We start from the raw sequence: 25,192 nt of genomic DNA, 5'->3' as shown, positions 1-25,192 counted from the left end.
TTATATTCATTAGAGAGATTGGCTTGTAGTTCTCTTTTTCTTATTTCTAATTATGGCCTTTTGTTTTTTTCTTAAAGAAGATTCCTTAACATTTCTTATAATGTTGGATAGTCGTCATGAACTCCTTTATCTTTTGCTTGTGCTAGAAACTCTTTCTCTCTCTTTCTTTTCTGAATATTAACCTTGCTTGGTGGGTTATTTTGGCTTTAAGTTTTTCCCTTTCATCACTTTAAATATATTCTGTCACTCCCTTCTGGTCTGCAAAGTTTGTGCTGAAAAATCAGCTGATAGTCTTATGGGTTTCCCTTCTTTGTGACATTTTGTTTTTATATTGCTGCCTTTAATATTTTCTCTTTAACTGTTAACATTGTAATTATAGTATGTCTTGGTGTGAATCTCTTTGGATTCATCTTGTTTGGCAGTTTCTGTGCTTTTTGGACCTGGATGTTTATTTCCTTCCTCAGCATTGTGAAGTTTTAACCATTATCTGTTTAAATACATTTTCTGCCCCTTTCTTTCCCTCTTCTCCTTCTGGGACCACTATAATGTGAATGTTTGTCAGTTGATGTTGCACCACAGGTCCCTTATATCCTATCCTCATTTTTAATTATTTTTTCTTTTTGCTATTCTGATTGGGTGATTTCTACTATTCTATTTTCCAGATTATTGATCTGCTCTGTATCGTCTAATCTGCTGCTGATTGTTTCTATTGTATTTTTCATTTAAGTTGTTATTCAGCTCTGTGACTTCTATCTGGTACTTTCTTACATTTTCTGAATATTTATTGAAGTTCTCACTGTGTTCTTCCATTCTTCTCCTTAGTTCAGTGAACCTCTCTATGACCATTACTTTGAACTCTTTATCAGGTAAATTATTTACCTGTATTTCATTAGAGTTTTTTTCTGGAATTTTCTCATTTTCTTTTGTTGGAATTATAATCCTCTGTTTCTTTAGTTTGTTTCATTTCATATGTATATTTCTATGAGTTAGGTGGAAGAGCTACTTCTCCTGGTCTTTAATGGACTGGCCTTACACGGGAGCATCCCCTGTGTAGATTGTGTGTGCCTAGTGGTTTTGGCTGTCCAGCGGAAGCTGAAGTGGGATGGCGGGGAGTGTCCTAGGGCAAATTGCACCAAGGTTGTCTTGGTGGGATGGCTGGAGCTGGATTGGGAATGGGCCCAGAGTTCCCAAACATTCTGTGCTGTGGCTGCCCTGGTGGAATAGCTGGAGCTGGAGTGTGCATGGGCTTGAGGTTCTGGAGCATTCTTTCCCTGGGCCACCCTGAAAACAGCTGGAGTTGGAGGGGATGCAGCCCTGGTGGAATGTCTAGACCTGGAGTGGGAACAGGTGCAGTCCATGGGGTCCTAGGCTACCCTGCCCTAAGGCTGCCAATGGCAAGATGGCTGGGGCTAGAGTGGGCATAAGCCAGGAGGGTCCCAGGGTACCATTCTGGGGCCACCCTAGCAGGACATCTGGAGCTGGTGTGGGCTAGGGTCCTTAGACTTGCTGGGGTGTCTCTAGCCAGCTGGCTATAGTGACTGAACCCCGCTCCTGTCCACAATATCATGGTTTAGGGGGAATATAAACAGTGATGCTCACCAGAGCCTATGACTGCAGAGAGTTCTAGAAATTTCCCCACTCTTTGGTAGATTCTCTAGAATTAGTCACTGGATTTTCTTCACTTATAATCTAGTTGTCCTTTAGATTTCTATTTGTCATTTCCAAGGGCAGGCAAGTCTGCCTGTGGAGCCTCTGGTAATATCCTTCCCTCACTGTGTTAGGTTGGGGTTCCTTTTATTATCTTGTCTGTGTCTCTGCCTTCTTTGTGTGGTCCCTCTGTCATTTGTTGTGCAGAAGCTATTCAGGCAGCCCTCCGTTCTTTTTCAGGAGGAGTTGTTCTATATGTAGGCATAGTTTTTTTTTTTAATATGAAATTTATTGTCAAATTGGTTTCCATACAACATCAGTGTTCATCCCAACAGGTGCCCTCCATATGTAGGTATAGATTTGGTGTATTCACAGGAGGAGGTGAGTTTGGTGTCTTCCTGTGCTGCCCTCTTGGATCCAGAGGAGCTTGTATTTTTTCTTAGCTGAAGGTAGTTGTACCCTGAAATAGTTCAGTGTGATATTTTCATAAAAACAAGAATGTTGACTTGTGTAAGCACAGTATAATTATCAAACTTATGAAATGAAATTGATATAATCCTTTTATCTGTAAAGTTGATTTCAGTTTTCCAGTTGTTGAAATACTATATAGCAAAAGAAAAAAAAATTCTCATTCAGGATTTAATATAGGATCACATTGTATTGTCACCCATGTTCAGTTTTGTGTTTTTTTTTTTTCTTTGCTTCCTTAAACAGTTCCTCAACTTTTTTCTTTCTTGACCTTGGCATTTTTGAAGAGTACAGGCCACTTTTCTTAATAGAATGTCCTCCATTTTTTATTTTCTGCTGTTTTTCATGATGAGATTCAGGTTGTGCATCATTGGCAGGAATTTTACGGAAGTGATGTTGTATTTTTAACAGATTATTTAGGGGCCACATGATGGCAATTTATTCCATTAATAGTGGTCAGGGTTTTTAAGGTAGGACCTCTGAGTTCCAATCAGCCAACCACTGCAAAGGATGCCAGGGCTCCCTGGAGCTCAAATTCCTAGCTCTACTGAGAAGTCCAAGGAGAATGAACATTGCCTGAGCTGGCACCCCTTGCAAGGCAGGAAAACAGGCTGGTGTTGTTTTGACCTCTTGGCTGTAATAGTTTTGGTACCATCTTTTAAACTAGCCAGTGTCTGGCATATGATAGATGATTTAATAACTGTTGAAGTAAGTCAACAAATAATGCATCCTTTCTTGAAGGTACCTGTGGCATGTTCCATTGACATTCATTACGAGCAAATCAGACTCAGTCCAGAGATTTTTGCTGAAGACAAAAACAGGTAACTTCTTGTAGAAATAACCAGGATAAGTTAAGAAACTGGAAATGTGTAAGACTTAGGTACTCAGTTTGTTGTACTATTTATCTTGGTTAAAACCTAAAGACCAGGTCAACCTTTATTCAATATATTCAATATATTCAGTAACCTTTATTGAAAGCAAATCTTTGGCTTTCAATTTTAGTGAAGATAGAAGGATCAAAATATTATCTTGTGTCAAAAAGCCAGTAATCTTGCCAGACCAAGATTAAAGCAGTTGAATTATATAATGCTAAGTAGGAGGGCTTACTAGTGAAAATTCCCTATTATTTTGTTAACATTGCTGGATTATTTTGTATGTATAACCTGAAATGTGGCTGTATTCTTCCCCTAGATCTGTAAATCTGAAAAAATTGGTGTCTCAAGCTAGTATTGGCTTTTACCTATTGGAATGGGCTTTTATGGTTTCTAAAATAAATGTGTTCAATATGAAACTCATTTCAGTATTAAAATTGTTCAATATTAAACTTCCCTTTAGTTTCTTTGTCCAGTCTCTGATCAGAAAAGCTTTCATCAGTGAAGAGAGAAAATGGAACTATGATTTATTTTATTTGCTCTAGATGTGCTCATTCTCCCAGAAGAGGTAGAATGGATCAAATTTAATGTTGGAATGAATGGCTATTACATTGTGCATTATGAGGATGATGGATGGAATTCTTTGAGTGGTCTTTTAAGAGGAGCACATACAACAATCAGCAGCAATGATCGGGCCAGTCTCATTAACAATGCATTTCAGCTTGTCAGGTAATACAAACTCCTCAGGGTCTTGGTTTATTTCTGAAAGCAGCTGTTAGCATTTGAATGCTTGATTTCTAAAGATGAAAATGATTACTTGCTAATTAGAAGTTGAAAGGTGTCTTCCCCTAAGTTCTTCTTACAATCCAAGGTTGCTTTTAGTCTCATGGTTAGCCATGTGTCTGTGTTTGCAGAGTAAGGTAAAGGAAGTGACCTGTATTTTAATCTTTTTTTTTTAATGTTTTTATTTTATTTTTAAGAGACCATGAGAGAGGCAGAATGTGAGCAGGGGAAGGGGAAGGGCACAGAGAGGGAGACACCGAATCCGAAGCAGACTCCAGGCTCCGAGGTGTCAGCACAGAGCCCGACACGGGGCTTGAACTCATGAACTGCGAGATCGTGACCTGAGCTGAAGTCAGACACTTAGCTGACAGAGTCACCCAGGCGCCCCTGATGTTTTTCATTAACAACTCAGACTGATGCAAAAGGGTTTAGAAAATCAGGAGATCAACATTCTGGAGAAGCCCTTTGTCCTGCAGCTTTTCTGGCCCTGCTATAATATGGGAGGTTTCTGCCCTGCTGGGTCCTTCACATTCTGGAAACCTTAGAAGACCAAGTGGCTCAGTACCAAGTTTTTGCATTGTGACTCTTTCATTAAAAATTTTCTCCCCCCAACTGCTCAAACTGGATACCTGAACTTCACAGCAGCTGTATGGAACTTGCTCATAAAATGTGGACTAACCAAATGATCTTTGAGTTGTTAAGGACAGTGTTCACTCTAATTTTTTGCCTTATGACAATGGCTTTTAAGGAAATGGTTCCTAGGCGCTCAGTCAGTTAAGTGCCCAACTCTTGGATTTTGGCTCAGGTCATGATCTCATGGTTCATTTTGTGAGATTGAGTCCTTTGTTGGGCTCTGTGCTGACAGCAAGGAGCCTCCTTAGGATTCCCTCTCTCCCTCTCTCCCTCTCCCTATCTCAAAATAAATACTTAAAAATAAATAAACTTAAAAAAAAAAAAAAGGAAATGATTCCTAAACCTGAAACTCAAACTTCTCCAATATTTAGGCAGAACTGAAGTCCTAAGGGGAGTCACCCATGTGGGAAGGAATGATTCTATAGTTCTCATTTCCCATGTACCTTTGCTCTAAATGTTGAGTTCTTCATTTCTGACTTCTCAAGGTGGCAAAAAGCAATGACGATAAGGACAGAAGTTGTTTATCTAGCTGTTTCTGTGTTACTGAGACCATTTCCCTCTATAACATTATTGCTTAATTCTTAAAGGGTTTTGTGTTTACTTACCTAAGCATATACCCTGCCACTGAGACTTTTAACCCCTGGCCTCCATAATGAAGGGTTTACATCTATATTCAGTTTCTTTTTGAAATGGAGATAAGAATGTGTTCAATCCAGACACTCAGACTTTTGACTGAGTGGCAATCTCTGCAACCAAGATTACTGATTTTGATGAAAACTGCCATCTTACTCTGGAAGTTGAACACACAATCCACTGTTTCACAGAGGGAGAGATGCTGACCTGTCTCCATTTTTTCTTAACCACAAGTTAGCCCTGGCCCTGTTATTCGAGAAACTTCCTCCACAATGGTAAATAAGCTAGTGTTATATGTGAAAGAAAAGATACTTATATAAAGGTCACTATTATTAAGGAGGCATTAATATCTGACTAATGTTTGGCTGGGAGATGAAAATATCTTTTGAAACAAAAAATTGATTTCCTGCATTTTTTTTTTTTAAACTGCTAACCATGGTGTCTCTTGACCAGCAATGGAAAGCTATCAATTGAAAAAGCCTTGGATTTAACCCTATACTTGAAGCATGAAACTGAAATTATGCCCGTGTTCCAAGGTTTGAATGAGCTGATACCTATGTATAAACTGATGGAGAAAAGAGATATGAAGGAAGTGGAAAATCAGTTCAAGGTAGAAGCCTTAAATAAATTGAATAGTTACATAACTGATTTGCTTTTGTGTGGGTGTAGGAAAGCATCCTTACCATTGTTCATATATGTATGTCCTCACATATATTAAGGAAAAGTAAATCAAAATTAACTCAGTGTTTAGACTAACTAGCAAAGATTTGGGTCTTACCGGCACAGACGGTGGTAAGAATCTGTACTCAATTTTTATGGATTTGTTACTCCTTTCTTTTTGCAAATACTTATTTCATTTTACTACTGCATTTTGATGGTTCCTATTAAGATATGCTGAGTCCGGTACTTGAGGAAGAGGCAGAAAAGCATTATTTTTGGCAAAATGTCATGAAGTCCTTTTGTATAATTTGCTCTCAAAATTTAGTGCTGTCAACTCTCTTAGTTTGTTTCAAAAATGGCAGTTCATCCTGATTTTTAAATAGATGAAGGTATACTTACAAATGTTATGGAAATAGTAAAATCATTTTTTCTTGTTTTTGACCCTTTTATAATTAAATATAAACAGAATTACATGATTTTAAAAAGAGTTGGATTAAGCTTTAAAAATTAATCCCCATATCCCGAGGGTGTGTTGGTTTGTATAAAACATGAGATGGCCTGGGACCATTGTGGTGACACATGTGGCTTTCTCGCAGGCCTTTCTCATCAGGCTGCTGAGGGACCTCATTGATAATCAGACGTGGACAGATGAGGGCTCAGTCTCACAGCGAATGCTGCGGAGCCAGCTCCTCCTCCTTGCCTGCATGTGCAAGTATCAGCCCTGTGTACAGAGGGCAGAAGCCTATTTCAGAGAGTGGAAGGAAGCTGGTGGAAATTTGAGGTCTGTGTTTATAGAACAACCCATTTGCTCATATGAAGGGTATCTTTTCTGTTTTTCATCATTGGTGCTAAATGTTGGGAGGGAAAAAAAAGTATAGATAAGTCTCCTCTGCTGTACTTTTTGAGAAGATAAATTATTTTTTAAGATTTATCTATGTATCTCTCAACTTTCTTTTAAGAAATACTAGGAATTTATATATATAAATATAAATACATATATCAAATATTTGCAGATAAATATAAATATATATATCAAATATTTGCAGAGTTAAAATAGGATTAGAATAATTCCAATTTAATAGAGGCAAGGGTCAGAACGAAAACAGCTATCCTGGATAGGAACAGAGGCAGTGCCTGCCATAGAGGTAGCTCCTTTGGGCCTCCAAAGTCCCTGATGGGGTGTGTATAAATACTTGCTGACACTGTCTAAGCAAAGTAGGATCTTCCTGTATTTGGAATTGATTCTTGATGTACTTAAGGACTGTTATATTTGGGGCTTAAATCTCTCCAGGAAATATTAAGCAAACAAAAAGTATACATGCTTCCATTTAAAGAAATGCTTCCAAACAGTCCTCCCGTTGGATTCCTGACCTTTGTTCATGGATTACTTCTTGAGTCTAGTTTGCATTTCTTTCTTTTGGTTTAAAAAGTGACCACCCGTCGAGTTACCAGCATCATTAACGTATGTTAGATATGTTGGTATTTATCAAAGTGGAATTTCACATAATGTTTTTGAGAACGGGACTTAAAACTGAATTTTAGATGCTTTCTTGTACTTCTTTCTTAAAATCTAACTGAAGGAAAGAGGTTATTTTTGTTGACATTTCCAGGCACATTTCTCTGATCACCAGGCCATTTTATCAGCTTGTAATTGGTCACCATTATACATTCAAACACACTTCCTACATCTCAGACTCTCACTAGGTGTGTTCTTTTCTGCAGTCTGCCCAGTGATGTAACCTTGGCGGTGTTCGCTGTGGGGGCCCAGAACCCTGAAGGATGGGATTTTCTTTATAGTAAATATCAGTCATCTTTGTCCAGTACCGAGAAAAACGAAATTGAATTTGCCCTCAGTATTAGCCAAAATGAGGGAAAGCTTCAGTGGTGAGTAATTCATTCGTGTTTACATGGCCATGAGGAATTAAATGACATCAGATGCTTCTGACGTTGTTTTTGTTCTCTTGGCCAGGAATTGCCTATTCTGCTGGGAACAGTTAAGTGGGCACACATCTAATGAGTATGGTAGTTAATTAGTGAGAAGCAGGTATTAGGAAAAATATTTAAAGGAATATATATTTGTATGTTTTTAAAAGAACATGTTTAGAAATACATACCTTTAGATATACCTTTCTTATTTATTTTCTCTTATGAACAAATGTGATTATATGAGAATGGGTGTTGTGAACACTATATAAGTGTGAATTTTTATTATGTACATCTAGCAGGTTTATTAGCACTCTAGTTACCTATTTGGTCTTTATTGTTGACGGATTGGCTTTTTTTCTTTCACTCATTATTTTATTGAAATGACTTACAACTTTTCCAAGGACTATTCGTTGTTACCATTTCTTCTCTTACTCATTTTAGGCTACTAGATGAAAGCTTTAAGGGAGATAAAATAAAAATTCAAGAGTTTCCACATATCCTTAGAGCTGTTGGCAGGAACCCGGTGGGATATCCATTGGCCTGGCAGTTTCTGAGGGAAAATTGGGATAAACTTATACAAAAGTAAGTAGTGCCAAAAATTGTGCCGTGACTAGAAAAGTCCATTAACCTGGCTGTGTTTTAGCTTTGTTTGTAAAACAACAGTGATGGTCTAAAGGGATTTTGTTTGTTTGTGTTTTTTTTTTATTGCAGATAGCACATAGAGATACTTTAAAAATATTCTTAGAAAATATAAAACTCAGAATTTAGTGCTAACTAATGAATCTGGGTAGTCCAGTTTTCCATTCCAATCCCTTTCTGCATCTGCTGACCAATTAGCCTTCCTCTGCACAGTTCAACCCACGTCTTGCTTTAACACTTCTGCTTGTTTGAACCTGCACTTGCCTAGCTCTCATAGCACTTACTAAGCCTCTAGCACTTTCTTTAGGGTACTGCATCTTTTATTCAGCTGTTGGTGTATTTATATTTTACAATGGTATGTTAACACATTGGAGGATGCGGATCATGTCATAGATTTTTTTCCTGCCTAACCAGTTTTTAGTTAATTCCTGTAAAATCTATATGGCACTTAAAAACATGTTAAGTGAATAAATACTTTATGATACATCTTGACAACTTGAATTTGCAGGTTTGAACTTGGCTCATTTTCTTTAACAAATATGGTAATAGGAACAACAAATCAGTTCTCCACAAGAGCACGGCTTGAGGAGGTAAACAAAACTTTTAAATTTAAGTGACAATTAGCTAATAAATATGGGGTAGGCAAAAGGGTATGAGGAGTTAGGAATGGATTTTGTCACTTAGTAGATGTTCTTTTCAGATGCTGTGGTGTTTTGGACACCAACCAAAATCAGTTACAATAAATTATTGAAAACTATGCCTCTTTGTCAACATGTTAAGAAGTCTTAGCTCTGCCATTAAAATTTTTAGGGCTTAAAAATTACTGGAAGCATTTAATCTCTGTTTATTCAGATGTTAAAAGTGATCATTAGAGATATAAATGCCCTATGTGATCATCTAGCTGTTAGGAAATCTGGAATCTTGGTTCTCCACTATCTAGATTCATGATTTTCTTGTTACTTATTTATATGCCATGTACTTGCAGAAAGAATTTTAGGCAACTTGTAATGTCCATATATAACAGAAATGTTAAATACCAGAAAGCTGCATGATTGACAGAAAGAGGTAACTGTATGAGGGATTTATGCTGAGAATAATTTATTGCAACTGTAAATGTATCACCACTTCGTAGCAGTCAAGACAAAAAATGAGAAAACCATAGGAGTTATTCCTATTGTCTGGTAAGAGAGAACCTGAAATGTAGAAGTTTTCCACAAAAGCAAACTTTTCTTCTGGCCTTAAACTTTGAGGAAGTGGATGTCTAGGTCATTGTTGTGTGGTGTTCCTTCTCTAATAATGTTTTCTAAAGGTGTAGAACAAATTTTACATGGCTTTAAAAATATGTTGCCTTTAGATAAAATCTGAGAACCTAATACTATTTTTTTTTTTTAGGAATACTTCCATTGTATAGTCTGGTTACACCATGATACAGCTTGATACAGGGAGAATGCTTTGAAAATCAAAAGAACTGTTGCATCCCTGATTTTCTCTAGTTTTCAGTAGTTTCATGCAGGCTTGTAAAATTGCACACAATTCAGGATTGAACTCTAGTGAGGTCTACAGCAGAGCTACTCTATGTGATGACTGAAGACCAGTCAGGGGCTGTTAGTAGCAAGACAGCTGTCCATAGACCAGATCTATAGCAACAAAACATTTCATTCATTCACTTGCTTATTCAAGTCTTTTCTCATTATTTCTTTAAAGACATTACATTTTTATTACAAGGCAAACATGGTTTTAGTTTCTGGGGCTATGATGGCGAACAGAGTAGACAAAGTCTTGGCCCTCATAGAGCTTAAATTCTACTGGGGAATCAGTTACGGACAGATCAACCTATGTCAGGTGGTTACATGCTCTTAAGATGAATAATGCAAGGTAAGGAGAGAGTGGGTACGGGATGGAGCTTTGTTCTATGGAATGATTAGGAGACCTTTGAGCAGAAACTGAAGGAAATGCAGTTGTCGTGTGCAAAAGAAACATCAGGTGCAAAGGCCCTGAGGTAGAGCATGGAAATGACATCTTGGATGTCATCAGAAGGGAGAGTGTCTTACTGACAGGTAAAATGTGGGAGTTAGTTTGAGCCCTTCTCAGTCCTGACATCCAACTCCTCCCTGAGTCTTGTTGGCTCGGCTTTCAGCATATACATTGTATCCGTGCACTTGTCTTCTTTTACTCCACCCCAAGCCTTTCTTATCTCTGGCCTGGCCTATGGCTATAGCCTCCTGCGTGTCTTCCCAATTTGCCAATACCAAGTCATTTTCCACATTTAATACTGAAAATCAACCCATGACTGACTCCTCCATGAACTCTTACCTATTCAGCTTGGAATAAATCCCAAGACTTTCCTTTGCATGTGCACAAGACCATGATGACTGGGCTCTTGCCCACCTCTCCAGCCCATTTTCACATGCTTTTCTGTGTCACCCTCATACAACAACACTTGAGTCACTCAGCCACTTCCTGTTCCAGGGCTACCAGGTGTTTATTTTGTCTCTAAGCCTCTAAACTTCTTTCTTTTTCAATGTTTATTTAATTTTGAGAGAAAGTAAGAGAGCAGGGGAGGGGCAGAGAGAGGGAGACAGAGAATCTGAAGCCCGACATGGGGCTTGAACTCATGAACCATGAGATCAAGACCTGAGCTGAAGTTGGACACTTAACTGAGCCACCCAGGTGCCCCAAGCCTCTAAACTTCTTACCTCTGCCTGGCTTGCTCTTTCCCTAACTTGGATAAAGGAGCCAGTGGAAAGGCTCATTTTATCCTGTAGAGGTCTCAGATCACATGTCACCTTCCCAGACTACTCTGTCTAAAGCAGGCCACCCCCTTCCCCAGTTACTATCATAGCCTCAGTGTGTTTTGTCCACGGTGGTGTATTTAAAGTAATCATAGTTTACCGCTTATTGTTTTCCCAGCCAGAGTGTAAGCTCCCAGAGGACAGGCTGCTTGCCTGGTTCATTACCTCCTCCTCAGTGTCTAACACAGTAATTCAGCCAGAGGGATGAATAAGTGCCAAACAGTCATGAAAAAAGGGATGAGGTTGAGTCCCTGATACAAGCTGGGTTTTAGGGGCTGCACTTTACTCACATTATATAACTACATCCTCACCTGTGCTTTGCAAGGCAAAGAGCATCCTCTTGCTACCAAAGTGAAAACTGAGTCCCAGACAAGTTAAGTTGTTTACTAAGGATCAAACAAGTTAGTAGGATAAAACTGTTTCTTTCTGTCTCTATATCACACCACTTATTGCACAGAACATGTTCTCAAGGAGGCAGGTTTGAATCAAATGCTCAGTTGAGAGGATGCATTTCTCAAGGTAGATGAAGATAGGAGAGAGAATCTTGGGTCAAAAGAGTTGAAGGGCAAGGGTTAGCAGCTGGCTTCGTTTATAGGTCTTACAGTTTTTTGTTTTTCTTAGTGGTACTATCATGAAGGGCTCCTTCAGGATTATTTTAAATAATTTGAAAATAGTTAAATAACTTATATTAAATAATTAGTAAAATTAATGATGTGATAGGACTGTTGTAAAGTGCCTGGAGTCATTCTTTTAACTGAGTATGAATCTTGAGTTCTGAAAGGATGTAACAGTAGGCTGAGCTCCAACTGAATGCAGGCCCATGAGGCATGCTGAGTGTTTTCTAGGTTGCAACAGCAGAGGGCAGGCCTTCAGCTCGTTGAAAAGTTGTATTGAGGTACCAATTTTAAAACAAACCTGAATCATTTAATATTGGAATTTGATCTTTCAAAAGCTTATTCTTATTCCCAAATTTATAATACGGTATTACAACACAGATTTTTTTAAAATGTTTATTTTTGAGAGAGACATCTCAGTCAGAGAGAGCGTGAGCAGAGGAGGGGCAGAGAAAGGGGGGCAGAGGATCTGAAGCAGGCTCTGCACTGACAGCAGCAAGTCCCATATGGGACTCAAACCCAGGAACCATAAAATCATGACCTGAGAGGAAGTTGGATACTCAACCAACTGCCACCCAGACGCCCCTACAACATGGATTTTTAAGAAAATAACTGTCTGGAATCCATGCTTAATAAATACTGCATCTTGACCTAGACTTACCTCCTGTCTGCAGAGTCAAAAACTTACGGATTAATGCTGTGAAAACATAAAGGACAAGGTTAAGAACCTTTTAAAGGTGAAAGAGAGTACTGCAATAGTCAGTGCTGTTGCAAAGCCAGACTGTTCCTCATGTGAGCTTAAAGGAGTCGATACCCAGCCATGAAACAGGGAAGGTATTTTTGAGGAGACAGCGGTGTCTTATCTGTTTGAAACCATGGACAACTTTGTGTGGATTTTATCTTGGAGGAACAATACATGAATTGCGGATTAGTGTAAAAAATTTGGCGGTTTGGGAGATTTCCACCATAACCTTCTTGTTTCTGTAATGACCTACAAGGCCAGGCCCAAGGAGAAAGACTGCACTTGTGGGGTTCAAATTGTTTTCCTTGGCAAAGAAGATACTCTGCACATTTAGCTTTTTAGATATGTTAAAAAAAAAACAAAAAACAAAAACTAAGCTTGCATTGGTGTGTATATAACAATATATATTAAATAAACACACTCAAACCTTAATTATAAAACGGTATACAGTGAAGTCTTTTAGAATCTGGCAACTGGGAATAAATAAAACTGCAGAGAAAAATGCAGAATTTGACATCATGATGCATGAGCTCATTTCGTAGAGCTTAAATTTCTGTGTACACAATTCTACCCAGACACGGGGCACTGCCTTCTATGTATAATTTGGGCAAATGCTGCAATTTTGGCTTGTTTTAACTAGCCTGAAAGTTTGTGTAATACAATAAAACAGATTTTTAAAATTTGATTTTTCCTTACAAGGTAAAAGGATTCTTCAGCTCCTTGAAAGAAAACAGTTCTCAGCTCCGTTGTGTCCAGCAAACAATTGAAACCATTGAGGAAAACATTCGTTGGATGGATAAGAATTTTGATAAAATCAGAGTGTGGCTCCAAAGCGAGAAGCTTGCACTGCTCTAACAGTTTGTTCCTTGGTGGTTCCTGTGGTAACATTATACTAAAATTTTGTCAGATGTGATTATTTTCAAACCAGAGATGGCTCTTTTGGCTTCTGAAGATATTTTTCCATTTCCTTCTTACTCATTTGACTATTCCTGTGACAAGACGGGCTACTAAATTGTTCATCGATGGGTTACTGCTACCATGTATTTTATTGACAGGTGTCACCCTGCAATCTAAACCCAAGCAGTGGGTTCCTTACTGTAGAGGAGTAGCTTATTTCTACCGTTTTATGTCCTATACTTAAGCCTTGTGCTTTCCAAACCCCTGTTCCTCATGTGTGTGTCATCCATAAGCTGTTTCGTCACTCTCCTTTAAAGACCTGTGCATAGTGAGGACTGCTGAACAGTGAATCCCTGGATCAGTGACTAAGCATGTTCCACCTTTCCCTTCCCTGCCACATGTCCAGGGGCTGACATTTAGGCACATGTCATCAGGCTTGTTTGCTGACTTCTGTCAGTCTCCCAGGAGGGCAGATGGGAGCTGTGGTAGGGGAGAATAGATGGGGGTGTTGTATTGCCCTGGTGCCCTTGCAGGTTGCCTCGGGTGGCCTCCACCAAAGCTTGGCTCCTGAGAAGCGGCCTTTTTACCCAGCCTTCTCTACCTCTGCCTTGTAGTAACCGTTCCTCCTCTCATCCCTCCAGGATGAGGGGAGGGTGAAGTGGGAGTCTGGCTTTTCATAGTCCTAGCAGTACTTGTGGGTTCCTTACATCCATCCCCATACCTTTGTTTAAAAAACAAACCTTTTTAGAGAACTCTTCTTAATCCTAATTTGAGTGTGTGGTCTATTTCCTCAAGGACCCTGAGTGATACAGTGTCCCTCTGAAAAAAGCAGAGTACATTCAGGTCTAGAGGAGAAAGCTTTCATTTGAAGTTGAACCTGGGAGCTGTTGATACTTAGGTAGGTGATGCTTCCTCTCTCTGCTCCATATTTGGCCTAGTTTATAATTCCCCAAAACCTTGTTACTGGCACTGCCACTAAGTCATGGCAGAGTCTCCAATAAATAATGTGAAACTGAAATTATTTATATTAGCTTAAGTGTGGCAGTGAGTTGTCTTTGAAGGCCTTTATGAGTTTAACATACTATAAAATTTAAAAGAATATATGAAAAATGTCAATGTGTTCTAATATATTGTGGAATGGAGTGACATGAATGTGTTTACAATTCTCTTTTTATATGTATTGCATAGTCTAATGGTTTGAGAAATAAAACCAGGAATCACTGGTAATTTCCACCCCCAGGTATTAACCTTCTAAAAGACATACAAAGCCAAGATTTTAATGTAAAATACTTTTAATTGTTTTGTATTTTGACTTAAACATGGAAATAGTGGTTTTCATTTTGGTCACCTGAGGAACTTATGTTAATTTGCTTCTGGAGAAGTCCATTTTCTAAATAACAATATTGCTACAACAATGTGCAAATACCTTTTGGGGAATAAAAATTCTATTTACTTCTAAGCAGACATTTGCAATCATTTCCTCCTAATTAGGTAAAAGAAGACTCAGACTCTGTAGCTTAGTCTCATCATTAATTACCAGTAAGCGCCCAAGTCTTGAAGACATTGCTAATGAACAAAAAGGCATATTCAGGGTACCTTTAATGTTTACTTTTACAAGCATTTCTTAAATCTCTGGATTTAAAAATATTTCTGTATATGCAGGGAAATTAGTAATACTGCAGCCATTTCCCTGCAAACACATCTGTCAATGTCAAAGATTTCATTTTGAAAAAAAAAGAAAAACTTTATACTACCTAATTAGAAGACTTAGAAATACAGTTGAAATTCCACAGGAGCAGTGTTCATTATTTTCTTGTCAGTGCTTTGAAAAGGTCTGTTTACTCTCCCTAGCACTGGCTTATATTTCCCAGATTTAGAGTAATAGAATAATGCCCGCATCTCTCATGGGATAGATACGCAGCATTTAAAGGGGGCTAAGCATGATATCCTATATGTATGTGCATGACTTTTCATGAGAATTTTGGAAGAGTTAGCAATATCATTTTATGCCCCATTATAGGTACTGTTGTTGTTTTTCCTCCCCCCACTTTCTGGACAGTATTGGTGATATTTCTCATTTTTAGAGAAGTCGGCTAAGTTCTAATAAGAACTTAAAACATATGCTAAGGAAGGCTGTGCTTTCTGAAATGAATTCCAAATCAGTTTTATGACATGTACCTGATATTTCTTCCTGCATCCAGTACCAAGAAATAAAGATGAAATTATTTATCAAAATCCCCTCAAGGATATCAGTGCTATGTTCATAAACAATTCATTCCAAAAGATGTGAGAAACCATTCAAAGTTGTATGACATCAGAACCTAGTTCTTGAATTGCTGTGGGAGAAAAGCAGGTTTTTAAATTTCAGATAGCTTTTTTTTTTTTTTAAAGTAGATGTTTTTATCTTTGGTAAACCTACCTTCCTTAAAGCCAGATGGTACACAGTGCACAGACTAAAGTGGCAATGGTCTAAGCAGATAATTGCTGCTCTGCTTATATGTAGCAAAATGGAAAGCATAGCTTAACACAGTAACCCAAGTGAGTTCAAGGCATATGAATATTCTAAGGATCATATTTTCTTATTTTTGGAGCTTGCTATGTGGTGACATATAGTCTGCATTTTGCTTTTCTGACTTGATTCTAGTCTTACTATGTTTTGTGCTGGCTCTAAGGTGTAGAAGTCCTAACCTCTGGCAAAAAAAGAGCACTGGGTGCAGCATGTCCTGGTCTGTCCAGGTTAATTTATTAGCAGCCCAAGAGGAGATATGTGCCCACTGTACAATATTTTATGTTTGACTTATAAACATTAACCCAAAGAAACATCAAATACAGTTCTAAAGCCCAAGAGGAGATGGGTAATGAGAAATCAGAACATTAAACACGTTCAAAGCATTGTTTTCCAAATGCTAACAATAAAAGAAGTAAGTGCAAATGGAAAATACTAATGAGATTTACAGGCACTGTGTGTAGAATGTGCAAAAGTCTGCAAAGGTTTTTCCTTTTATATGTTGTTTTAAGAAACTATCAAATATATCTCTTAGAAATATAGAGTTCCCGTCTCTCCCAACTGAAGGCAATTTTTAAAAATTCAAAGTTTATCAATACTCAGTACAGTTACACAGATGAACCAAATTCATTTTCTTTCTGGGAAAAGAATAACCAATGTGTAGGATGTCAAGAGTCAACAAATAACACTGTCTAGAAACCACCCAGAAAAATTTTCTGTTGTTCAAAGCCTTTTGTCCTTCAAAAGTCACCATTCACCAGCTGAAGATTGTATAGGCAGATACCTTGAAAAATTCAAAGAAAAGAAATCCAGTGAATAATACATAATTTTCTTGTTATAGGCATAGTAAATGTAACATTTACTAATAATGCTATGTAACAGATAGCAACAAGGAATCTCCTATGAGTAAACATGAAAATGATTTTAGAAAATTCTAGAATTTAGAAAACAGAAAACTTTAACTTGGGGAAAAATCTTTGGAACAGTTCTAATGAGTATACCTCCCTTGTTATCCGAAACAAAAGTAGACCGTGGTGAGAGAGAGTAACCCAATCTAACCTACATTTTTATTTTCTTTAGGATTTGGTCAGCCAGTGGTCATAAGCTTTAATGGCTTAGATTAACACCTATTCTTATATATAGGAAACATATAAGAAATATAAGGGCTCTCAAGGTACATCTCCTGATTGCCTTATCCAAACAAGTTCTTCGGTCACCATCAGAATTAAATAAAGTACTTGACTTTTGCAAAACTAAGATGAACAAAAGTGGTCAATCATTTCCTTTGCTTTTGTTTCAAAAAAAACCCTGTAGTTTCCTCTAGACATAAGAGGTACTTGTGTTCCCCTCACCCATGTGTTGGTATTTTGGTAATATCAGTATCATAAGGACATTTCACTGTATGATGTAACAGGCTAACTGGGTAACCTGCAGTCACAAGCATCTGGGTTTCAAAGAGTCGACTAGACTTAGGTGGTCATTTTTAAGAGCCTAGTCTGATATATTAAAGAGCTCTTAATTATAAGATTACTGTTTTTAAACATTCCAGGAGCATATTATTCCATTTATTGCTTTTCGGTGAATTAACCTATTGACAATGCTATGTGCATTTTATGCCAATAGTATGAAAAGAACATGAATAAGAAGTGGGTTTAGTTTCCCTTGCCTATGAACAGGTCTGTAACAAGGTCCAGTTGTCTTCATTTACAACAAACCCTGAACTTACCAAATAGTGTGAACTTTAACTTGTATTTTTTTCATCAGCTTTTAGCTTGGAAGTTTCATCCTTTGCCTAAAAGGGAAAGCAGAACCATTACTGAACCCCTCCTTTCCTGGATTAAGTATCAAAAAGCAGATCAATCATAAGATTCTTATGAGTAGATGGGCTTTTCAAAATTAAAGGGTCAAAAGATGACAAAGTGGAGGAAAATTAAATGGGCCTTTCTAAGGATTTTTCATTTAGCCCAAACTATGAACTGTTGACCTTCAAGTTTGTAAACTAAAAATAACCTTAGGTGATTTTAAATTTTTTACTCTCATTTTTTTTTTTTGAAGGCTAGGGTTAATTGAAGAAGAACACAGGTATTATTGGATGGTATTCATTCATTTTACAGTGATTGCTTCTCTCTTAATTGGGGGCACTGCTAAATATGGAGTTATTAAACTTCGTTTTGACCATGTACTTTGTATAACTGAAATTAAATATGTGTTTGCTTATTTAACTTATTTGAGATGTAAGTTCATGAGCAGCTAATCATCAATCTGGTTTCCTATATCTTTTATGGGTTTCACTTTTTTTTGAGGTTATAAATTGACATATAAGCTGAATTTACACTTTAACATTATTCTAAATTTTACTATGTATTTGCCTTTCCAGTGAGATTTGTACTTTCGTAAGTTTCCTGTTACTAATTAGCAACCTTTATTTTCAGCTTGAAGAAGTTGCTTTCACATTTCTTGTAAGGCTGGTTTAGTGCTGATGAACTCCTTTAGCTTTTCCTCATCTGGAAAACTTGCTCTCCTTTTATTCTGAATGACAGCTTTGTTAGGTAGAGCATTCTTCATTGAAGTTTTTTTATTTCAGCACTTTGAACAGGTCCTGCTACTCCCTCAGGCCTGCACAGTTTCTGCTGACAATCTGCTGATAGAGACCACTGGTTTTCTTTTGCTGTGTGGAAGATTCTTTCGTCTTTAACTTGGGATTTTTAAATTACAATGTTACTTGGTGTAGGTGTCTTTAGATTCATCTTTTGGGGGGATCTTATGGGCTTCCTGGATCTGAATTTGTTTCCTTTCCCAGGTTAGGGAAGGTTTCAGCCATCATTTCAAGTAAGTCTGCTGCCCCTTTCTTTACCTCTTCTTCACCTGGGACCCCTATACTGTTAATGTTTGCCCATATGATGTTGTCCTAGAAGTCCTTCAACCTATCTTCACTTTTTTTTTCCATTCTTTTTTCTTTTTACTGTTATGATTGGATGAGTTCCACTGCTGTCTTTATGTTCACTAATCCTTTCTTATGCTTCACCGACTGTTCAGTTTTTCAGTTCACATATTGTATTCTTTGGCTCTGTGACTTTTCTTTGTCATTACTCTCATCTCTTAAGTTTTCACTGTGTTCATCCACTCCTCTCCCAAATTTTGTGACCATCTTTGTAATAACTATTATGTTGACTGCTTCATCAGGTAAATCATTTAGCTCCATTCTGTTAAGGGTGTTTTTGTTTTTCCTGAGGTTTGATCTTTTATTTGGAACCTATTCATCTATGCTTCATTTTCCTTAACTCTGTATTGGTTTCTATGCCTTAAATAGACACCTCTCCTAGTCTCGCAGGAATGTCCCCACGTAGGAGATAAACCCTTTTGTTCAACCCTGCTGTAGCTCTTGGCTGTCTCTCAAACCTCTGTGATAGGCTGCTTGGACAATTTTATTTTTAGTGGCTCCTAGTATTTGAGGGTGTGCCAAGATCTGTCAAGGTCACAAAAGGGAGTATCTCTGTCAGCACCTAGATTGAAGCCGATTAGAAGCCAATTCCTTACATAGAACTCTTTAAACAATGCACACATATACAGGCTGGTGAAACCACAAACTAAGTCCTGCTGACTGCCAGAGCCCAGTCATCTAGAGGGGTCCCTTGGGTGACAGTCACAAAAACCGGGTTTTCAGATGAGTGTATTAAACTGCTTTCCAGGAGATGCTGATGACCTGAAGTGAGGAAGAGGGAGACGGGAAAGATGGTGTCCACCAGCCTCTGTCCTAGAAAGTATTTAAGCAGGCCCCTAGGTGAGTGTTAAATAAGATGCCTGATCCTCAGAGGCCAATGCATAACATAAGCCATTACACCTTTCACAGAAATTCTGGGTGCTTTTCAATTGGTTGGACTCTGGAGCAGGTGTGTCTGTGGTCTCAAGCCCTTTAAGAATAGTTCTCAGATCACTAAAGCCTTGTGGGTTTTGTGGACACAAGCCCTATTGGTTTTCAAAGCTAGATATTTGTGGGATTCTCTCTGATGCAGGTCTTAAAAGGTAGGATGCCAAATATGGGGTTTAAACTCTTTGCTCCTCAGGAAGAAGCTATGGGGTTTGAGTTCCCTTTTGATTATGGGTCATGGTGCCTACAGTTGGGTTTACAGTGAGATTGTGTTCCTGTCCCCACATTGCTTCCATTTGGGCTGCTCTCATCTGCTAGGTAAGTAAGAGTCACCCTGTAACTTTTTTAAGATTTTATTTTTAAGTAATCATTACATCCAAGGTGGAGCTCAAACTCACAAACCCAAGGTCAACAGTCACATGCTTCACTGACTGAGGCAGCCAGGTGCCTCTGGACACTGTAACTTCTCTTCATTAGTCTTACTACATAATTTTTCAAGTTGCTCTAGAAAGTAGAACTAATAGTTCTCCCTCCAGGTGGCATCTAATGAAAATTCTGGATATAAAAACCCTAAGGTCTTCTCCAATTTTGTATACTGCTTCTGTGTTCTAAAATTTGTACAAACCACATTCCCTGGTGTTACCCTCCCCTCTCCACCATGAATTTGCTATGACTTTTATAGTGAATCATATATCATAATAAGTTGTTGACTTTTTTTCTTAATGGTATATAAAGTAATTGTTTAGTTTATAACTGGCCATTTAGATTTGGTAAAATACAGTATATGAATCTGTCTTGCCAATGTGTTATCCACAAGTAGAAAATGTGCAGTAGGCAATTTCAAGTAGTGGTATGAGTCTTTGGAGAGGAGAAGGTGCAAAAAAATTCACCCTTCCCAATATTTGCTATAGGTGTTTGAAGGTTGGTGAAGGGATGGAAGGAATGGGACTATAGGCAGAAGGGCTTCTAAGTTTGAGAATTGCTTTTAAAATGGCAAAAGAACTGGAATATGTTTACAATACAAAGGAAAAGTAGATTAAAAGGTTGAAGATACTAGAGAGAGGTGATTTTTGACCCCTCAGAAAGAAGGGCCAAATCAGGGCAAGCGGGGGAGAGGATTTGTCTTTGGGTAGGTGGGAAGGGACCTTAGGGATTTTGTGCAAGGTGGCCTCATTTTTCTCTCTAAAGTTGAAGGCAAGGCTATCTGCAGACAGTGGTGGGAAGTGGCTGAACGAGGGTTTTGGGAGGGGAGGGATCCTACCCTGATTATCGGCTAGCACAGATGGCTGGTATCACAAACTGTACAATTATGGTGGGGTCTTCCATACTTTGTGTGATAAAGGGGGAAATGCAAGAAACTTGAATTGTGTTAAGAATGATCATTTAGATTTCTAAAGTCCCACATACTTTTATAAAGTAAGTTCCTATTTTAATATCAACTTCTTTACCAAGATATGCTACAGGATAGATAGTGCTTAAACTATTATTTTATTCTAAATAGATTCCAGTTAGAAACTAAATTGACTGAAAGGATAAATCCCACTCCATGTATTTAGTGCTTTTTACCTTTGCAGAATCCTTTGCTTTACCCCCATTCTTGGGTGCTTTGGCGCTGGGAGCAGTTGTCTTGACTTTGTCCTAAAGCAAAGGAAACGTCATAAGGTTATTGTTATCATCAGTCCCTCTAACAGTTAACTCTGGGCTGCAATCAAATCAAGTGTAATTAAAAAATGGAAAACTTTGAATATACATAGAAGTGTTTAAGTTGGGAAGTAAAAACGCTTAAAAATACAGTGGAAAATGTGGGTCACAGTGATGTTCTGCCAATTTCCATGAGGAATTTTGGTCATCAAAACAGAGCTTGCTTCTATCAGGACTGGGTTTTATGTGCCAATAGAGCAAGAATGAGATACTGTTTTCAGTGTTACGGAAAACAACTTTAACAATGAAATCATTAGAGAAAGTTCCATTCACCAAAAGGCATTATTTATCCAGGAATGAGAAATAGGATGCTGAGGTGGTCTAGAAATTAAATCACCCAATATGGGGAGGACTGAAAATTCAGTGATGGGGAGAGGTGTTTAATAAGAGCAAAACAACAGCAAACAGATCTGTAGTTATCAATTCTTCTGAAAATAACAATGAAGGGCATTAATTCACTTTTCCTTCTATTTGACTTAGATATGCCACACACCTGTTGTACTACGTATTTTTCTCATTCATCTTTAATCACATGTTTTGAGTACCTGCTGTGTCCCAGGAATTTTGCTAATGCTGACCACGGCTGCTTTGTAAAGTGCACAGCTCACTGGTACAAATACACAGGCAAAGACCTTCCCCCCCAGGTGCAGGAGAGCATGGAGGAGAGGCCCCTGACCTTGGCCTGGGAAGGGAGAAGCAGTAAGAGCTGATGCTTGAACTGGGTCCAGAGGGAGGGAGTCAGCCAGCTGGGCAGGGTAGAAAGGAGAGGGAATCCCAGAGGGCAACAGCCATGAGAAGGTACAGTGCAGGGAGGGACTGCTCTCATTTTAAATGAACACAAACAAAAATAAATAAACGAACACAGACAAAGCATTAGTGTCAAACTCATTAGTGTGGAAATCAAACATGGTGGCTATGGAGATTATAGAGCAACATAGAAAACATTTACGAAATAATATTGAGAATGTTTTACATATGCACTTGAATTACTACTATATTAAACAGATACATATGGAAAAAGATGGCATCATTGCCATTGATGCTATGGCATCATTGAATTCATTATGTAGCCTACAACTCTATGTATTCACACAAAGAAAGGCCATATTAAAGTAGCATAGTACCTTCTCTGCTGTCTTCTCTGAGGTTTCTGTGGGTGTAGGACAGCTGTCAAAATCACCTGAGAGGGCATCGATGGGGTCTTTGTCAGCTGAAGATTTCTGAGATATTAACAGAAATAACCATCAGTGAAGGAGCACAAGGCAAAAATACCATAAGGGACATTTTTCCACATCACTAAAAATATTAAAAGAAAAAGGAAACCTTGCTGGCATTCTTTTCCTAAGAAACTAATGTACAATAAAGGAGATATTAAAACATGAAAATCCTTACACATTTACTTTCTCCTCTTTTATACATGTTTGCTTAGTATTCTGAGCCTCAATTTTTCTATCTGAAACATGGAACTGTGAGGGCTAACCAAGAGAAATCACACACACCCATTCATACACGTATGTCTTCACATCATTCCAAGCACAGGGTAGCCATTCAATAAATTTCAGATTTCTAAAATGTAAACTAAAGTTCAGCTAGAGTGAAAAAAAAAACCTTTCCTTATGGGAATATGCTGCTATGATATTTACCTTTGAGTCCTTGGGTTGCTGTGTAGGTGGCTTTACGGGTTTGCCCTTAAAAATAAGGCAGGTTATTGGTTAAACATAGATCTTAGTAAAAGTTTACTTAGGTGCAGCCAGTAATTGTAAAATCTATTGTCTAGTGATCTGAGATATAACAGAGTATTGCTTTGCAGTAACTGATAAACCTCAAGAAAGAGTCTGGTTGTGGAAGAGAAGGGAAGGAAACAATTATTAAGGAACTTTCTGCCATCATATGTTAAAATGCTACTTAGAATATTATTAAAAATAACCTGTGTTTTTCTTTCTTATTTATAAAAGATTACACTTTGGAATGATTTGAGGGGCTGGAATGGCATATAGAGATTTTTTTTTTTTCCAGGATTACAAGTACAACTCAGCAGGGACTTTACCCATCTACAAAGGCAAGGGTTTTAATACCTTTCCCACAGAATACAAGCAGGGTAAGGCAGTATTAGCAAGGCAGGGAGGCTTCTAGCACGATGCCGAATTGCTATCTTCGGGAATACTGAATGCAAGCAAGGAGAATGGATTTCTGTAATAAGAGACACTGAAGGTAACACTCTTCAAACCAGGGCATCCTCAAACCCACCAAATGAATCAGTATACAAAGAGAAGGATGTAACCTGGGCTTCCTTGTTTCTCTTTCAACAGGCCTGGAAAGGTTCTTCGTCATATAACTGACTTGCAATGAGGAGCCAAAAGGGAAGGATACAGGCCCAGCTGACCTAAGAAAATCTGGCTTTATGTTAGAAACAGAAGGCCAACGGCTTCTTTTTTTTCTGATTTTTTTTTTTTAATATCTATTTATTATTTTGAGAGAGAGACTGAATGTAAGCAGGGGAGGGGCAGAGAGAGAGGGAGACACAGAATCCGAAGCAGGCTCCAGGCTCTGAGCTGTCAGCACAGAGCCCGATACGGGGCTGGAACCCATGGACCAAGAGATCATGACCTGAGCCACCCAGGCACCCCAAAAACTTGATAGAGCATATCTAGATATAGAAATAGGACTTGTGGTGGGGAATATAGTGTTGCCTGTCCTTACTCTGAATAGTGCTGGTGGTAGTGTAGAGGAAGACCCCAAGTCATGGAAGGGCCTTATTTATCTGCCCTATTAAATCAGTCCAGTACCAGCTGAAGTCAGACGCTCAACCGACTGAGCCACCCAGGCACCCCACAACTATCATTTTTATAGCGTTTTCTTGCAAAGAAAATTCATCTGTGTACTGCCCTGGAATCACTGTTCAGCACTGGTGAGTGACTGAACATTATTCATCTCTACGCCACAGCACCCAGCACAGTGAACATCATATGGTATTGGTTCAGATGAATATTCAACAGAATTCTAGACAACCTGTTCATCAGAAACACATTAAAAGCACTCAGTTGTGTTACAATTTTATGCTATTGTTAAAGTGCACCTCCTATTCATTTCAACTGATATCTGAATTTAAGAAGGTTTGTGATATATATCCAACCTAGACATTTGCCTTCATTTACCTCATCATCATTATCCAGGAGGTGTCTATATTCAGGGGGGATGGTGTCATCTCTTTCTCCCAGCTTGTCTCTATGTTCAGCTTTAGCTTTTTCCTGCAAACATGGAATAGATACAATATTTTCTCCTTCACTTACACAACACTTGTAGCACTCAGTGTTTATTGTACTTTACTGAGGAAAAACAGAATTTTTATTTTCCAAGTAACAACAAAACGGATGACTTCAACAGACTTCAACAATAGTTGATGGAAAACAAAGTAAACTCAGGTGCTTCTCTAGGTCAATCCACACCTAGATTGTGTGAGTTTCTACCTTGTATTTTAAAATAAATGATGAAATATTTATCCTTAGAAACGATGAAAAGAGATAAAGCCCAATGGTATAAACTATCTTTTGTCTTTATGTGAATTTCACTTTTTAAATAAAAAGATCAAGTCTTCGGACCTTGATATTTAGAGGTAAAATACTTACAACTTGGACATGCATGAGCAAACCTTGAGGGGCCAGCACAAGCAGCAAATGGCATAGCAGGGAGTACCTTTAACCCTCCCCGAATCCTCACCTGACTGGGGCATGTCTGGAACTGGTTCAGTGACATTCACTCCCCACCACCCCCCAGCCACCAGTAGGAGAGAACAGGCTTTATTTTTCTGCAT

At 38.3% G+C, this 25,192-nt stretch overlaps 2 protein-coding genes across 20 annotated transcripts in view; one reads left to right on the top strand and one right to left on the bottom strand.

Moving 5' to 3' along the window:
- ERAP1 (endoplasmic reticulum aminopeptidase 1) overlaps positions 1–14,765 on the top strand; it is a 47,091-nt gene extending 32,326 nt beyond the window's left edge. Inside the window, exons 12-19 of the mRNA XM_047089367.1 lie at positions 2,857–2,936; positions 3,533–3,716; positions 5,490–5,646; positions 6,293–6,477; positions 7,419–7,580; positions 8,064–8,204; positions 8,770–8,851; positions 13,109–14,765. Coding sequence (XP_046945323.1) covers positions 2,857–2,936; positions 3,533–3,716; positions 5,490–5,646; positions 6,293–6,477; positions 7,419–7,580; positions 8,064–8,204; positions 8,770–8,851; positions 13,109–13,264 — 1,147 coding nt within the window. The 3' untranslated portion in view covers positions 13,265–14,765. The remainder of the gene's footprint in view (positions 1–2,856; positions 2,937–3,532; positions 3,717–5,489; positions 5,647–6,292; positions 6,478–7,418; positions 7,581–8,063; positions 8,205–8,769; positions 8,852–13,108) is intronic.
- Positions 14,766–16,018: 1,253 nt separating this feature from the next.
- The window catches only part of CAST (calpastatin), a 108,109-nt gene continuing 98,935 nt past the window's right edge, over positions 16,019–25,192 (bottom strand). For all 19 annotated transcript variants that reach the window (XM_047089454.1, XM_047089494.1, XM_047089528.1 and 16 more), the window contains 6 exons: positions 24,537–24,629; positions 23,025–23,069; positions 22,506–22,601; positions 21,247–21,318; positions 17,539–17,604; positions 16,019–16,596 (listed from right to left, as the gene is read on the bottom strand). In XM_047089454.1, coding sequence (XP_046945410.1) covers positions 17,554–17,604; positions 21,247–21,318; positions 22,506–22,601; positions 23,025–23,069; positions 24,537–24,629 — 357 coding nt within the window. In that variant the 3' untranslated portion in view covers positions 16,019–16,596; positions 17,539–17,553. The remainder of the gene's footprint in view (positions 16,597–17,538; positions 17,605–21,246; positions 21,319–22,505; positions 22,602–23,024; positions 23,070–24,536; positions 24,630–25,192) is intronic.

The sequence above is a fragment of the Lynx rufus genome, unplaced genomic scaffold (assembly GCF_022079265.1).
Source record: "Lynx rufus isolate CCGP_SWC_20201006 ecotype Redwood Valley unplaced genomic scaffold, mLynRuf1.p SCAF_1, whole genome shotgun sequence".
In the NCBI taxonomy this organism is placed as follows: Eukaryota; Metazoa; Chordata; class Mammalia; order Carnivora; family Felidae; genus Lynx; species Lynx rufus.
Note: the sequence above shows the minus strand (reverse complement) of the source record. Positions and strands in the feature narration are given on the sequence as shown.